This window comes from Erpetoichthys calabaricus, chromosome 10 (assembly GCF_900747795.2).
Source record: "Erpetoichthys calabaricus chromosome 10, fErpCal1.3, whole genome shotgun sequence".
Lineage (NCBI taxonomy): Eukaryota > Metazoa > Chordata > Cladistia > Polypteriformes > Polypteridae > Erpetoichthys > Erpetoichthys calabaricus.
The window spans coordinates 147,343,908-147,359,283 of record NC_041403.2 but is presented as its reverse complement, the minus strand read 5'-3'; the positions used below and the strand labels follow the sequence as shown (position 1 = coordinate 147,359,283).

Sequence of the window (15,376 nt, the reverse complement as noted above, 5' to 3'; positions counted from 1 at the left end):
TTGAAAACATTGAATCATATTTTCTTCTATTTATTCTGTTTTCCTGTTCTATTTTTCTCTGTCATTATAATGTCATCAGTAAGCTGCTATGATTCATTGTTTTGCTTTCTTTAGAACCTCTCAAGCAGGGCGATTTACTCTCAAAGGACAAATCTGAACATCAGAGCAACCGGCTAAAAGATTACCTTGATAAAGTAAAGGAAGCATTGGGTCCACAGAAGTATCAGCAGTTCTTTGCGTCTCTTCAGACCTATAAAAAGACAGACAATTATGACAATATGGTTCTTGAGGTTGTGTCACTTCTTACTGAAGGAACTAGTGATTTTGCTTTACTTCACAGTAAGTAATACATTATTCAGTAGTATTTTTCTACTCCTCTTTTATCTCTTTCCACTTTCATGTAGGGTTTTTTTCTTGGGGTGGTTGTGGTTAGAAAGACTGAAGGTGTAAAGATTACAAAAAGAGATGTGAAAAGACAATGAACAAGTAGGTACAATCAGGAAAATGATGTCTTGTTCAGACTCGAGTCACTTATAACTGCCAGTTTTCAGTGACTTGCCTGTTTACTTGCCGTGGTGGAGAGGGCGGGACTTCCAGAGGATTGGCAGCAGTGACGTCAATGGTCTTCTCGACTAGTCGATAGATCTGACAGCTTAAGAGGGAGAGATGTGAGCAACAGGTTTAGGGTGGAATTAGATGTACCCCTGAAGATGCCGCCTAAGCATGCTTGTCTGAATCTTTGTTAAGCTTTGGCATACATTCTACTTAGCTATTTTCAAATAGTGTGGAAAGAAGCCTTTTTATTTTATTCTTTCTAGTCATTGTGAAGTACAGTGTATATTAATTGGCCTCTTTTAAAAGTCAAGCATTTACATTAATTGTATAAGCATTATTATATGAAAATCAAATACTTTGGCACATACAAGCTAGGGCTGTCATCTTCATATTTAAATTTCATTTATATTCAAATGTGTATTACTGCTCGAAAACTCAAATATACATTCAAAGGTTTGAATGTCTCCAGTCAGCATTGCATTGTCTTTAATGCATTATGTACCATTAGGAGTTTTTCAGATTATTATATAATCTTTCATTTTCATTTTCAAGAGCAGCCCTGTTGTATTTTATTTTTTGTTTGTTTGGATACCTTCTATTTCTTTGTGATCAAGAAAACCTGGCAACCTTGTGTCCAGTGGCAAAAAGCATCCTTTTTGTTTTCAAAGGAAGATGCTTGTCACATTTCATTTGCAGTGTTCACATTCACATTGTATGCATTTTTTTCATCCAAATTCTGATCATCCAAGGTCTACTACCTCCTTTTTTTTTCTGGGAGCAAAAGAAAAAGATTAACAACTCTTAAAAATAAAAGGATGTTAAGCCTCACAAAATAATTTCCCAATAGTTAAGTCACACAGTTTTACTTCTTTAACCTCAGCCTCATGATCTGAGAAATGTATGAAAATACTTCACATTCATATATATATTGTGACACTAGAGGGCGCTGTCGCTCCTCAAACCCGATAGACAAACACCCAAGACACCAGGTAAAAGCACCAAAGGGATCTTTTATTCCTTCTCTTCTGATAGTGGTGCCTTGAAGCACCTCCATCACCATTCAAAGACAATAATAACAACACAATACACACAATAATTCTCCTCTCCTCCCTGCAGCTCTGTCACACTCCCTCCCAACTATGAATCTCCTGCTGGGTCTCCAGTAGTCCTTTATATAGTTCTTGACCCAGCTCAGAAGTACTTTGTTGGATGAATAATTATATCCGTGGCATTCGTAGTCTGAATCACAATCTGATTGTATGGGTGGTTACCTACCAGGTAACGCTTGTGGTTGGTCTGCAAGTTGGCAAACGTCCGCCACGGTGCCCTCTTCAGTTGCGAGAAACAGATCATAGAATGTTGCAACGTTTTATTGTCAAATAATGCAAAGAGTATGCGACACGTGTTTCGCCCCCTCTCGGGAATCAAACCTCGGGCGTCAGAGGCGAAGCCTCTTACGTTGCGCCACGGCATGTGGTTCATTTATCAGGGTAATTTACATTGAAGAGGGCACCGTGGCGGATGTTTGCCGACTTGCAGACCAACCACAAGCATTACCTGGTAGGTAACCACCCATACAATCAGATTGTGATTCAGACAACGAATGCCATTAATATAATTACCCCGATCTACATACTGTCAAATAAACAAACCACACGCTGTGGTGCAACGTAAGAGGCTTTGCTTCTGACGCTGACGTCCGAGGTTCGATTCCCGAGAGGGGGTGCAGTGAGTGTGTATGCCTGATGAGCCCAGAATTAGTGCGAAACACATATCGCGTACTCTTTGCATTATTTGACAGTAAAACTTTGCAAAATATATATACATTGTAACAATGGCGCTATATAGCGCCCAATCCGGTACAGATTACACTCAGAGGCACGTATAAAATAACACAATTTGTTTATTTTCTTCACCTGTGGGACACGTTTTCCCCGTGAACCCCACAGGCAATACACAGTCCAAAAAGCATTTGCTACCAACACACATTCCTGCCCTTCTGGCACCACCACTCCTTCCTTGAAGCTTCATCCTCTCCTCCCGACTCTGGCCCCTTGAGTACTGGCTGCAGACTCTTTTTGTAGCCTTCCCGGAAGTGCTCCAGGTGTTAATTGTTCTAATTAGGCTGCACTTCCAGGTGTGGCTTCATTCTAGCCCACAGAGGCTCGTTAATCCATGCAGCTCCTTCGGGTGGTGGCCATGGAGCCCAACAGGTCTGAGTCCTGAAGTCCCACACCTGTGGCTCCGATGTAACCCAGGAGGGCTGCCACCTTGCGTTCCAGGGGACGTAGAGTGCATCCCATGGCTGCTTCCCTGGATCCAGTGTTAAAGGGGCGTCTATATATAAGAGAGTGTATATTTTAAATGTCAGGGAAAAACCCTCTAATATGTATAATCAAGATTATATTCTGCAGGTTCATTAAATCTCTAGCAGAAAAAACATTTATTCCACTTTGCCAAGAAGCAGTTTCCTTCTCTTTTATCTATATATATATATACTAGCAAAATACCCGCGCTTCGCAGCGGAGAAGTAGTGTGTTAAAGAGGTTATGAAAAAAAAAAAAGGAAACATTTTAAAAATAACGTAACATGATTGTCAATGTAATTGTGTTGTCATTGTTATGAGTTTTGCTGTCTTTTATATATATAATATACACACATATATGAAAGCAGCAGCTGCCAAAATATGTAGCTTTCTTATTAATTTTTCAACATTGTGTAAAATAAATGTATAAAGAAACATAAAAGGTTTAAATACTGGTTATCCTTTTACACTAAAATATTACTAAAGAGATACAAAAAAAGTAAAATGGATATGTTCTTTTTCTTTAAGGAGATTAAATATTACTGAAGAAAGAAAACAAAAAATTAAACGGCCAAATGGGGCTATGCATACGAACTTAAAAGGTTTAAATAAAACAGAAATATATATTTTATTTTTACTTGCTTAACTTGTGGAGGGTGTATCCTGTAGCAAAGCCCTAACTTTTTTCGTGAAAGCCCGTTTCAGTAAATAAGTGTTAAAAACAGGTGTAAAGATATTGACAGTAAGCTACGCAAACCCAGGAAGACATGGAATCGTTTAAATCAAGTATCATTACATCTTCCTTTCTTAAAGAGAAGTAAGGCAGTACTTATAAGCTTACATATTTATATATAGACATACATATATATATATATATATATATATATATATCTATATCCGAAGCCGTGCAAGCACACTCTTGAGAATGCAACGTATAGTTGTACAGAGGAAAAGCAATCTTGCCTCAAATGAATGGCAACCTTTTGTAGGTCTATGAACTTAATTGAAACTTTAGGTTTACACGGTGCTTTCTTTCCGAAGTACCTGCACTCATGAATATGTCTGTATGTGTCAGTCGGTCAAATCCACGCGCTTCGCACCGGCGAAGTACCGCTTTTAAATTTTTATTAAGAAGAAAATAAAACGTTTTTAAATTGAGGGAAAATATACTAATAACAGTTTGTTAAGGATCTGTTTTTTTGTGAAGCTGCCTTTACTCGAGTGATCACTTCGACCTGACTTGGTGGCCAAGTATAAGCGTTACCTCGTAGGTAACCACCCATACAATCAGATTGTGAATCAGACTACGAATGCCGTGAATGTAATTACACACTCACTGCACTTGCTTACGGTAATCCAACCTGGGACGTCAGCGCTAGAGGGGCTTAGCAGCGGTGAAGTATTGCTTTTAAATTTTAATTAAGAACAAAAGAAAACCTCAGAGGTTCGATTCCCGAAAGGGAGTGAAGAGAGTGTCCGGTTACCTACCAGGTAACGCTTATGGTTGGACAGCAAGAGACGTAACATCAGCCACGGTGCCTTCAGTTGTGAGAAGCAGATCATAGAATGATTGAAAATAGTTTTGCATTTACCTTTTTAGTAAAAAGCGAGCTTTTAAGCCTGAGAAATCACCCCGTAAATGCACACGTTTAATTGCACGTGTTAATATGTATGCTTACACAGTATTAAAAGACAGTCAAAAATTAACGTCATTTACCTTCGTTCCCGCGTTTGACTCGTGCTGTAAATCTCTTCCTTGTTTTTAGTTCACGTGATTACGTAGGAGGCGTGATGACGCAATACGTGACTCCGCCTCCTCCATTAGAGTATATGGACAAAAAATATGTTCCAGTTATGACCATTACGCGTAGAATTTCGAAATGAAACCTGCCTAACTTTTGTAAGTAAGCTGTAAGGAATAAGCCTGCCAAATTTCAGCCTTCCACCTACACGGGAAGTTCGAGAATTAGTGATGAGTGAGTCAGTCAGTCAGTCAGTCAGTCAGTCAGTGAGGGCTTTGCCTTTTATTAATATGTATATATATATATACTGTATACTAGCACTGCATTGATGGTGTAGCCACATGGTGGTGGCTGCCTACTGTTTCTTACATTAGATCAACTTCATGAGTCACCAGGCATTTTGGAAATAACACCATTCCTAGGCATGATGGTTCCTGTTATCCCTGTTCAAACTGAACTTCTCCATTCTGTACAGAATGAACTGTTATTACCCAAAATATATCAACCAACATAAGGCTTCCAGAAGCTTCTTCGCAACATCAAGATCATGATTCTAGAAAAGGTTATTCATCTCACAATACAGCACAGCACCCAGTCATGAAAAATCTTTTTTTTCTTCCCCTCAAATGTTGCTTATATCATTAATAGGAATGCTTCTTTCCTAGTCTTGCCATAAAACCTTACACAACGTCTGTATTTGTCAGTGAAAAGAAGCAACGTGCTATTGCTTAAATGGATGTAGCTTAAATTCATTTCCACATTCCTTGTATATTTAGTAATGTTTTCTGTAGGTTTTGTAAATAGTGCATCTGTTGCTGGTAACCATCCAATAACACGTTGTAATTGGATATTTGACTAAGGCCTTACAGTTTTTTAAAACAGGATTTATCATTAGTACATTCCAGGTTTCTGGATCAATTGATATTGAATATATATTAAGGCATAATTGAGATATCATTGTGTGCTACATGATTAATACAAAAGTATTTTTCCTCATTTTTATTTTTTTACAGCATTACACTAAATATATGCTCCCATGTGAAATTCCTTTTTAATCTTACCAAAGTGGCAGTAAAATGTCAGAATTTAAGTCTATGCTCACAGTGACATTTATGAGTAACACCGTAGAGGAGAAATTAAGGAATTGGTTGTCTTTTGTTAAGAGTAGTCGAATAATGTCATGTCTTTAAGTCTACCATCACACACAAATAGGTTATGGTTGTTACTTGTAATTACATACACTCCCATACGTAATCATAAGTGTTAAATTACACACTAATTTAATTCTTACTCTTCCTTTGCTTATCCAGTTGAAGTCTCATATTTTTGGCTTAAATCACAAGCTCTGAGCCGCTTTCCTTATTAACTCAGTTTTTAATCATAAAAGCTTGTGTAGATGAAATTGTGATGGTTAGGAAAGTTTATATAGAGAATAAAGTAATATTTTGTGCAATTAACAAATTCTGTTATTAATAAATTTATATAATTGTAATAAATTAATCATTTTCTTAACTTGCATAGCTACATTCAAGTTTGTATTTTACTTACAAGGAAAGAACAACAAAACAAGTAAAGTGCTCTCTAGTAGGACCTCAGAACATAAAATCTTCCACTAGTGCCAAGCCTCCGTTATGCAGTAGTGTGTTTTCAGCACTCGGAACTGTTATGAATTAATATATTCTATCTTTACATAGTTTCATACTTAACTGATTTATTAGATTACTTGCTATTTATGCAACTTAGTTTAAATTAAATCCCATTTTATTACCATCAAGCCTTGTTTGTCTTTTGAGCAATCATCTAAAATGGTTCATTAATAATATTTGCAGTAATGGCATTTAATTATTTCTATATGTTGTGGAATATACATCTAATATTTTTTTTCTTATTTGTTTATCCAAGGTTTTACAGTTTTTGTTCGACCCCACCATAAACAGCAATACAATCAAATGTTAAAAGAACTGATGGGCATATCTGTCGAAGATACACTGCGTCAGCAAAAGCACTGACCTCTAAATAATCAAAAACTCAAACAAGCTTGAATGGAACAGGTATAAATATTTTTTTTTTAAATTACTTTTTTCTAAACATTCATGTTTTGCTTCTGACAGTTTTTATTTTACATGAAAGTTGTTTGATTTCTGCACATCTGCATATATTTCTTAGTTACTGCTCTTTCTTTGTTTATTTTTCCCTCCCTCTGCTGTTTAGAAGGTGACATTTTAAATATAATATGCCTGTGTTTGAATTACAAATCTTTGACCATTTAATGGTAGTCCTTCAATTATTTAAATTATATATATATATATATATATATATATATATATATATATATATATATATATATATATATATATATATATACTCTGTCACTACAACACATAACTATATAAATATACAATCTTTTGATCATCAGTTCCATCATTGTATTCTGTTTTCTGCTTTTCTTTTCATTTCTTGGTATGATTTATCATCTTTTGGATTATATAACATGTCCTGTCTTGGCCTTCCTCTTGATTTCTTTCCCTCCAGTTTACAGTCTAGCACTACCTTTAACAGTCCCCAGTGTACATGTCCCATCCAGTTTTGCTGTCGTCTTCTTACTTGTGAGACTTTCTTTAGCAATCCTTTCCAGCATGTTGTAATTAGTTAATTTATCCTTTCAACTGATCTTTTGTGCCCTTCTCCATAGCCATAGTTCAAATGCTTTCCTCATTGCCCATTAAGTGGAACTCTCCAGATTACTGTTTTTATTATTCTGTTCTTCGGTGTTCTATCCATTCTCTTTGTTTATTTTTTTTGTTTCTCATTGAAGGCTGCTTTACCCTTTGTTATACATAATTTTATTTCTTTTTTTACTCCTTCCATCTCTTTACCGCATAGGCCTACTTCCCAAATATTTGAAACTGTCTATTTCTTCTAAAATGTGTTGTCCAATTTTTGTTATTAACGTGTTTGTTGTTTTTTCGATTATTATGCACCTTTGCTTTCTTTATACTGATCTTCATTCCACACTTCCTACATGTGTAATCAAATTTGCTTTTGGATTTTTGTAGTCTTCCTTCGGTGCTTGATGTTGTTGCTTTATCATCTGTGAATTTTACTAATGTAATCCATGTTCCTCTAATTTTTACCCCATACTTGTTGTTTGTTAGTGATTCTTAAATTATTCCTTGCAACTTACAGTCATGACCGAAATTATCGGCACCCCTGGAATTTTCCCAAAAAATGCACCATTTCTCCCAGAAAATTATTGCAGTTACAAATGTTTTTGTATATACATGTTTATTTCCTTTATGTGCACTGGACCAACACAAAAAAACAGAAAAAAAAAGCCAAATCTGACATCATGTCACACAGAACTCCAAAAATGGGCCGGACTAAATTATTGGCATCCTTTCAAAATTGTGGGTAAATCGTTTTATTTCAAGCATATGATGCTTGTTTGAACTCACCTGTGGCAAGAAACAGGTGCTGGCAATATAGCAGTCACACCTGAAGCCAGTTAAAATGGAGAAAAGTTGACTCAACCTTTCTGTTGTGTGTCTGAGTGTGCCACACTAAGCATGGAGAACAGAAAGAAGAGCAGAGAATTGTCTGAGGACTTGAGAACAAAAATTGTGGAAAAATATCAACAATCTCAAGGCTACAAGTCCATCTCCAAAGATCTTCATGTTCCTTTGTCCACTGTGTGCAACATAATCAAGAAGTTCACAACACATGGCACTGTAGCTAATCTCCCTGGACGTGGACGGAAGAGAAAAATTGATAAAAGACTGCAATGAAGGATAGTCCGAATGGTGGATAAACAACCCCAATCAACTTCAAAACATATTCAAGCTGTTCTGCAGACTCAGGGTGCAACAGTGTCAGCTTGAACTATCCGTCGACATCTGAACGAAATGAAACGCTATGGCAGGAGAGCCAGGAGGACCCCACTGCTGACACAGAAACATAAAAAAATCCAGACTGGAGTTTGCCAAAATGTACTTGAGGAAGCCAAAATCCTTCTGGGCGAACGTCTTGTGGACAGATGAGACCAAGGTAGAGCTTTTTGGTAAAGCTCATCATTCTACTGTTTACAGAAAACGGAATGAGGCCTATGAAGAAAAGAACACAGTACCTATAGTCAAGTATGGTGGAGGTTCTAAGATGTTTTGGGGATGTTTTGCTGCCTCTGGCACTGGATGCCTTGACTGTGTGCAAGGCATCATGAAATCTGAAGACTACCAAAAGATATTGGGGTGCAATGTAGGGCCCAGTGTCAGAAAGCTGGGTCTGCATCAGAGGTCATGGGTGTTCCATCAGGACAATGACCCCAAACATACCTCTAAAAGCACTCAGAAATGGTTGAAGACAAAGCGCTGGAGAGTTCTGAAGTGGCCAGCAATGAGTCCGGATCTAAATCTGATTGAACACTTATGGAGAGATCTCAAAATTGCTGTTGGGAGAAGGCGCCCTTCAAATCTGAGAAACCTTGAGCAGTTTGCAAAAGAAGAGTAGTTGGAAATTCCAGTTGAGAGGTGTAACAAGCTTGTTGATGGTTACAGGAAGCGTTTCATTTCAGTTATTTTTTCCAAAGGGCGTGCAACCAAATATTAAGTTGAGGGTGCCAATAATTTTGTCCAGCCCAGTTTTTGAGTCTTGTGTGACATGATGTCAGATTTTGCTTTTTTCTCTGTTTTTTTGTGTTGTTCCAATGCACATAAATTAATAAACGTGTATACCAAAACATTTGTAATTGCAACTATTTTCTGGGAGAAATGGTGCATTTTCTGAGAAAATTCAAGGGGTGCCGATAATTTCGGCCATGACTGTATAAACAAGATTGGTGATAGTGAGCATCCCTAACTATTAGCTCTTCCTTTGTGACATGCCTCTGTTAACCATGTATGATTCATATTTTTGATAACTAGGTCATATATAGATTTTCTAAATGCTTTCTCTGGATCTACAAAACAGACATCTAGTTCTTTATTATACTATAGACATCTTTCACTCAGTATTACAGGACTGTAATAGTGTCTCTTCACCCCCCCCCCCCCCCCCCCCTTTCTTGAATCCAAACTGATCTTCTACCATATAGTTTTCTCCAATTGTTTCATTTTTTTTGTTTGTTTTTTTGTCTTTTGCTATCAACTTTAACACAACTTTTGACACGTACTGTTCTATAATCTTCACAAATTGCTACATTTGCCTTTTTTCAGTATTGGCATAAACAACATTTCTCTGAAGTAATCTGGCCTTTTTCACCATTTTTAATCATTCTTGCTGGTATGTTGTCTGCCACTTTTGTTTTTTCCATTTTTCAGTTCTTTTAACCCATGTTAGGCTGAGTGGTGACTCTGAGGCAAAGGATCTGTGCCGGCAATCTGAATGTTGCTGGTTCGAATCCCGTAAACTTGGCACTGCAGCCACTGTTCCAGTGTTTTGCTGAGGTGTCGCCCACTGCACTCAAGTCCCAATCCAGGTGGTTTATCGTGTGGTGGGTGCAGCAACGCTCTATCAGCACATACTCCCAACCTCTCCATCCAATGTTCCATTTCATCCCCAATCAATTCTAGTCCAATCTTGTCTCTGTTAACTTCCACTACCTCTTCCAGCTCCAGCTCTTCTTTTGTTGGATTAGCATCATATAATACAGTGTAGGGCCATTAAGCTGCGGTGATTGGGGTCCAAACTGCTTAACCACGGCTTAAATATTTTTGATAATGCATAAATTACAATAAATAATGAAAAAATAAATGTTTTTTGATCACAATCCTTTCTCACGTGTTGACCCGCGAGTCGCCATTTTGAAAGTAGCACCGTAGTCTCACACAGATTAACTTTGTAGCATTGTAAGGTGTGAATTGGTTACAATGGCAGCCTCCATAACGCTGACACTCAGCATGGATAAAACAGATTAATATTTGAATTTCATTGTAAGTTATTTTGTTGTTTACAGTGATCCCTCGCTATATCGCGCTTCGCCTTTCGCGGCTTCACTCTATCGCGGATTTTATATGTAAGCATATTTAAATATATATCGCGGATTTTTTGCTGGTTCGCGGATTTCTGCGGACAATGGGTCTTTTAATTTCTGGAACATGCTTCCTCAGTTGGTTTGCCCAGTTGATTTCATACAAGGGACGCTATTGGCAGATGGCTGAGAAGCTACCCAACTTACTTTTCTTTCTCTCTCTCTTGCACTGACTATCTGTGATCCTGACGTAGGGGGTGTGAGCAGGGGGGCTGTTCGCACACCTAGACGATACGGACGCTCGTCTAAAAATGCTGAAAGATTATCTTCACGTTGCTACCTTCTGTGTGCAGCTTTTAAGTATGCTGCACGGTGCTTCACATACTTAAAAGCTCAAAGGGCACGTATTGATTTTTGACTTTGTTTCTCTCTCTCTCTCTCTCTCTCTCTCTCTCTCTCTCTCTGCTCCTGACGGAGGGGGTGTGAGCTGCCGCCTTCAACAGCTTTGTACCGGCGGTGCTTCTCATACTTAAAAGCAAACAGCCCTATTGATTTGTTTGCTTTCCTCTGTCTTTCTGACAGACTCTGCTCCTGATGCGCACTCCTTTGAAGAGGAAGATATGTTTGCTTTCTTTTAATTGTGAGACAGAACTGTCATCTCTGTCTTGTCATGGAGCACAGTTTAAACTTTTGAAAAAGAGACAAATGTTTGTTTGCAGTGTTTGAATAACGTTCCTGTCTCTCTACAACCTCCTGTGTTTCTGCGCAAATCTGTGACCCAAGCATGACAATATAAAAATAACCATATAAACATATGGTTTCTACTTCGCGGATTTTCTTATTTCGCGGGTGGCTCTGGAACGCAACCCCCGCGATGGAGGAGGGATTACTGTATTGAAAAATAAAAGACTAATCTTCTATAAATACCTCTTCTCTTTGAAGTTATAAGCCAGCATTTAAATATTTAATCCGCGATAGTGCCTAGCATGTCAATCACGGACATTCGAAATGCCAAAATGACAGCTGTCAACACCTGTCTCGAGTGTTTGAGAGGCCATGTTTAGGTCCGTACGATCCATAGTGTCAAAAAATTTGGATCCAAGCTTTTTGCGCGGCTTAAGCGAATTCACGGATTACTGGCCCGCGGCTTAATGGCCCTACACTGTACTTCTGTATCTCCTTTCCATCTTTGTTTCACTTTGTCTGGTTCTGTTTGTGGTTCTTTATTTTTATTGTTCTACTATTATATTTTGTACTATTGCTAAAGATTTTTGTGATGTCTCCTACTTTTGTATACATCAAATCACTTTTCCTCTGTTCCCCCAGGATTGAGCTCTGTGCACTGTTATTCCCACCATTTAGTTCTTGCATTGTCTGCTATTCTTAGTGTATTTTTTGCCTGCTCATAATTGCTCACGCCTCCATTTTTTTTTTATTTATTTTATATAATTTTCTTGAGCCTTATTGCAGTGGGCGGAGTGGTGGCTCTGAGACTAGGGATCTGCACTGGCAATCGGAAGGTTGCCAGTTCGAATCCCGTAAATGCCAAAAGGGACTCTCCTCTGTTGGGCCGTTGAGCAAGGCCCTTAACCTGCAATTGCTCCATCCTGGGTATGACGTTAATCTGCATCCAGCCCTGCATGTAGGCCCTTCAACCAGCAGGGAAAAACTTGGGGGTTGGTAGCAGAATTGGCACTCTAGCCACCATAAAAAACCTCACACTGGTTCCACTCCATCTGAACTAGTGTCCTAATCTGGATCCTGAGTTGGTTTGTCGTGTGCTGGGTGCGTCAATGCGCTGTATTAGTGCATGCTCCTAACTTCTCTTATTGCAGCTAGATTATGGTCAGAATCTGCATCAGCCCCATTACATAAATCTACTATATTTCCATTAAATTGTGAAAAATTCTTTTCTGATTAAACTTTCATAATTTTCCTAACTTTTCTATAGTAAATAGTGTTTTATACAATAATAATTAAATGTTGTTTTTTACTATATTTTCAGCAGTTTTCATGAGTGACAAAAACTGAGACATGAATGAAGACCTCACTACTTCCAGGCTTCGCGAATGCTTGTTTGTCTTAACAGATGAAGAGCAGACCAGAGCCTAGCATCATATAAAGAAATTGGTGCATTCACTGCCTGTTTTGTGCACCACTTTTAAGCCTCTTATGGAATAAGGTATCATATATACAACCATACTGTATGTTACTGTAGGTATTACCTATGCATTTAGCAGCTGTGTGTTTTTGAATGTTCATAACCATTTAATTTTAAATGAATGAGGGGAATTTCATCAAGACCATAATCATATTATTAACAGCAAAAATCTTTTAGCAAAATGATACCTGAACATACATACCATATCTAAAGATTGTCAATAATTTTTTAAAATGTTTGAAATGAGGTGAAAGGAGTTGGGATAGTAAAAGGGCAAGTCTTGGGTGTAGAGTTACCTCCCCAGCTGACTAAAAATAGTCACAACACCTAAACATTGTTTTAAATAAATTAGGTTTACAGTATACAACTTCAGTTTTTTTCTTAATACAAGATACCTATGTAGTCTTAATAAATACTGTTGAGGCAGGCATTCCTCATTTGTGAGTCCTTTTAGGTGCTAATAGTATTCTACTTTTATTGGATTTTAGCTTTTGTGAAAGACATGCAGCTGTTTTATTTTCATCCCTCAGTATGAAAAAACACAAAAATAATGATGTCAAAATGCTGTTACTAGAGTATTGTATTAAGTATTCTATAAACCAAACCCTTATTGGCTAATACATTAAAGAGATGAATAGGTTTGAGCAATTGTGTAATTTTACATTTAATAACATCAGTCTCGATTTGTCTGTAAACAAATAAATAATACTGTTATGGCAGAATCAGGCAGGATGCATTATGGTGTGCATTTATTTTGAGGATGACTTTTTAACAAAACTTTATACTATTAAATGAGAAAAATGTTGTGATCACTTATATTCGATCAACCACAGTCAATCTGTTCATTAGTACACTGTGAAGAAACCAAATGAGACCATGAGAGTAGCTTTAAACATCTTTTAGACAGCTTGTTTTTATCTGCAAAATGTTATCTTATTGATACACTGTTCCTTAAATCCATAATTTGATTGTTATTTAATTTAAAGTGATGCCACAGGTTCATCAGAAGGCTGTGACTGTCTTGTAGTATATGTAAGGTATTTTGTGTACTTTATATTTAATAAGATTTTAAATCTTTAACAATAATGTAAATATACACAGAAAATATTCTACTTCCCTTTTATATTATGTAAGAACATTTATGTACGTTTGTATAAAGATACATTATTTTACCCATGTGTAATATTTAATAAAACATTTTTGCACAAAATTTAAAAAAATAAAATGTTCTTCTGTTTGTGAATCATAACTTTTTTTCCTCCAGCTTTTCTGTTTTTTTATTACTGATGCTGAATTAATATTTGTATTTGCAAGTGCTATTATGGGCTCCTGCCTGACCACACCATCTCATCATTTCCTTTCACCAACTTTCCACCTCAGCACTGGCAGTGTAAAAATGAATATGAACAGAATTTACAAGAAGTAACATTTCCTACAGAGGTTTTCAACTCAGCTTTTAGTTTCACTAACACCTGATCAAATTACTTATGTTTCCAGTAGTCCCAACCATCACATCAGATCTGTGAAAAAGTATTTTTCCCCATTGTTAATTTTCCTATGTTTTTGTATACTTTATAGAATGAATGGCCGTACACCTTTAAACAAAATTCAGTATTAGAGAAGCAGAACATATGTGAACATGCAATACAGTTTTTAAATCATAATGTTATTTATTCAAGAAACAAAGTTATCCAACACCAATCTCACCCAAATGAAAAAATAATCGCCCCCAAAGTTTCATTATTTGGTTGCAGAACCTTTAGAAACTAAATGCTTCCTGTAATTTGATTTCAGTTTTTCACATCACAGTTGATGAATTTCAGCTCACTCTTCTTTGTAGAACTGTTCTAATTCAGACACATAGGTAGATTTGCAAGCGTGAACAACTTCTTTCCAGTCCTGCCACAACTAATTTTGTTTCTTTCGAGCTGTTCAGTTGTAGACTTCCTTTTGTATTTCGGTTCACTGTCCTACTGCATAACCCAGTTACAGACAGATAACTGGATATTCTCCTTAACACACTGACTGCTGGAGATTTATTACAAGGATGCTGTAGGTCTGTGCATATGTGAAAAATAATATACTCTAACAAAACTTTAAAGAAATGTATTAGAAAGCAACAGTTTTATGATGTCACAAAATTTAAAGATACTGTTACTACTTTATTTACAGCAGTAATGTGATAAAAAGTCTCCATTTGAATGAAGTACAGGCTTAGAAGCACATGTGCTGCAAATGTAACGTGTTTCTTTACACTGCCCACACTCGTTGCACACAACCTATTTGGTAGTTGGTGACTGTTTGCAGTTAGTAGGCGACAGAATGTCCCTGTACTTCTGTCCTGACAGTTGTGGCATGTCAGATGCCTTATGATGAAGGAAACACCCTTGGGGCACCTGTCCACATATGTGCCAAACCCTACAGGTTCCAACATCATCCGATTTATTTTCACTATCTCAAATCATTGTCATTATCAGCAAAATATTCATCTTGTAATAAATTTAGCTGTTTCAGAACATCAGCAGCTTTATACCTTTTCCGTGATGACATAACTATGAACTGTCTATTTATAGCACTATGACATAACTTCAGACTGTTTATAGCATTATTTTCCGCAAGCCGTTGCCACCATAAAAAAAAATCTGTGGCTA

General features: G+C 37.1%; 1 protein-coding gene across 4 annotated transcripts in view; it reads left to right on the top strand.

Annotated features, from left to right (window-relative positions):
- rtel1 (regulator of telomere elongation helicase 1) overlaps positions 1-13,950 on the top strand; it is a 132,304-nt gene extending 118,354 nt beyond the window's left edge. For 2 of the 4 annotated variants that reach the window (XM_028812062.2, XM_028812060.2), the window contains exons 32-34: positions 115-339; positions 6,505-6,653; positions 12,570-13,950. In XM_028812062.2, coding sequence (XP_028667895.2) covers positions 115-339; positions 6,505-6,611 — 332 coding nt within the window. In that variant the 3' untranslated portion in view covers positions 6,612-6,653; positions 12,570-13,950. Of the gene's footprint in view, positions 1-114; positions 340-6,504; positions 6,654-9,914; positions 10,219-12,569 lie in introns of those variants that run through there. The other 2 variants (XM_028812061.2, XM_051932530.1) reach the window with 2 other exon arrangements.
- The last annotated feature ends 1,426 nt before the right edge of the window (positions 13,951-15,376 follow it).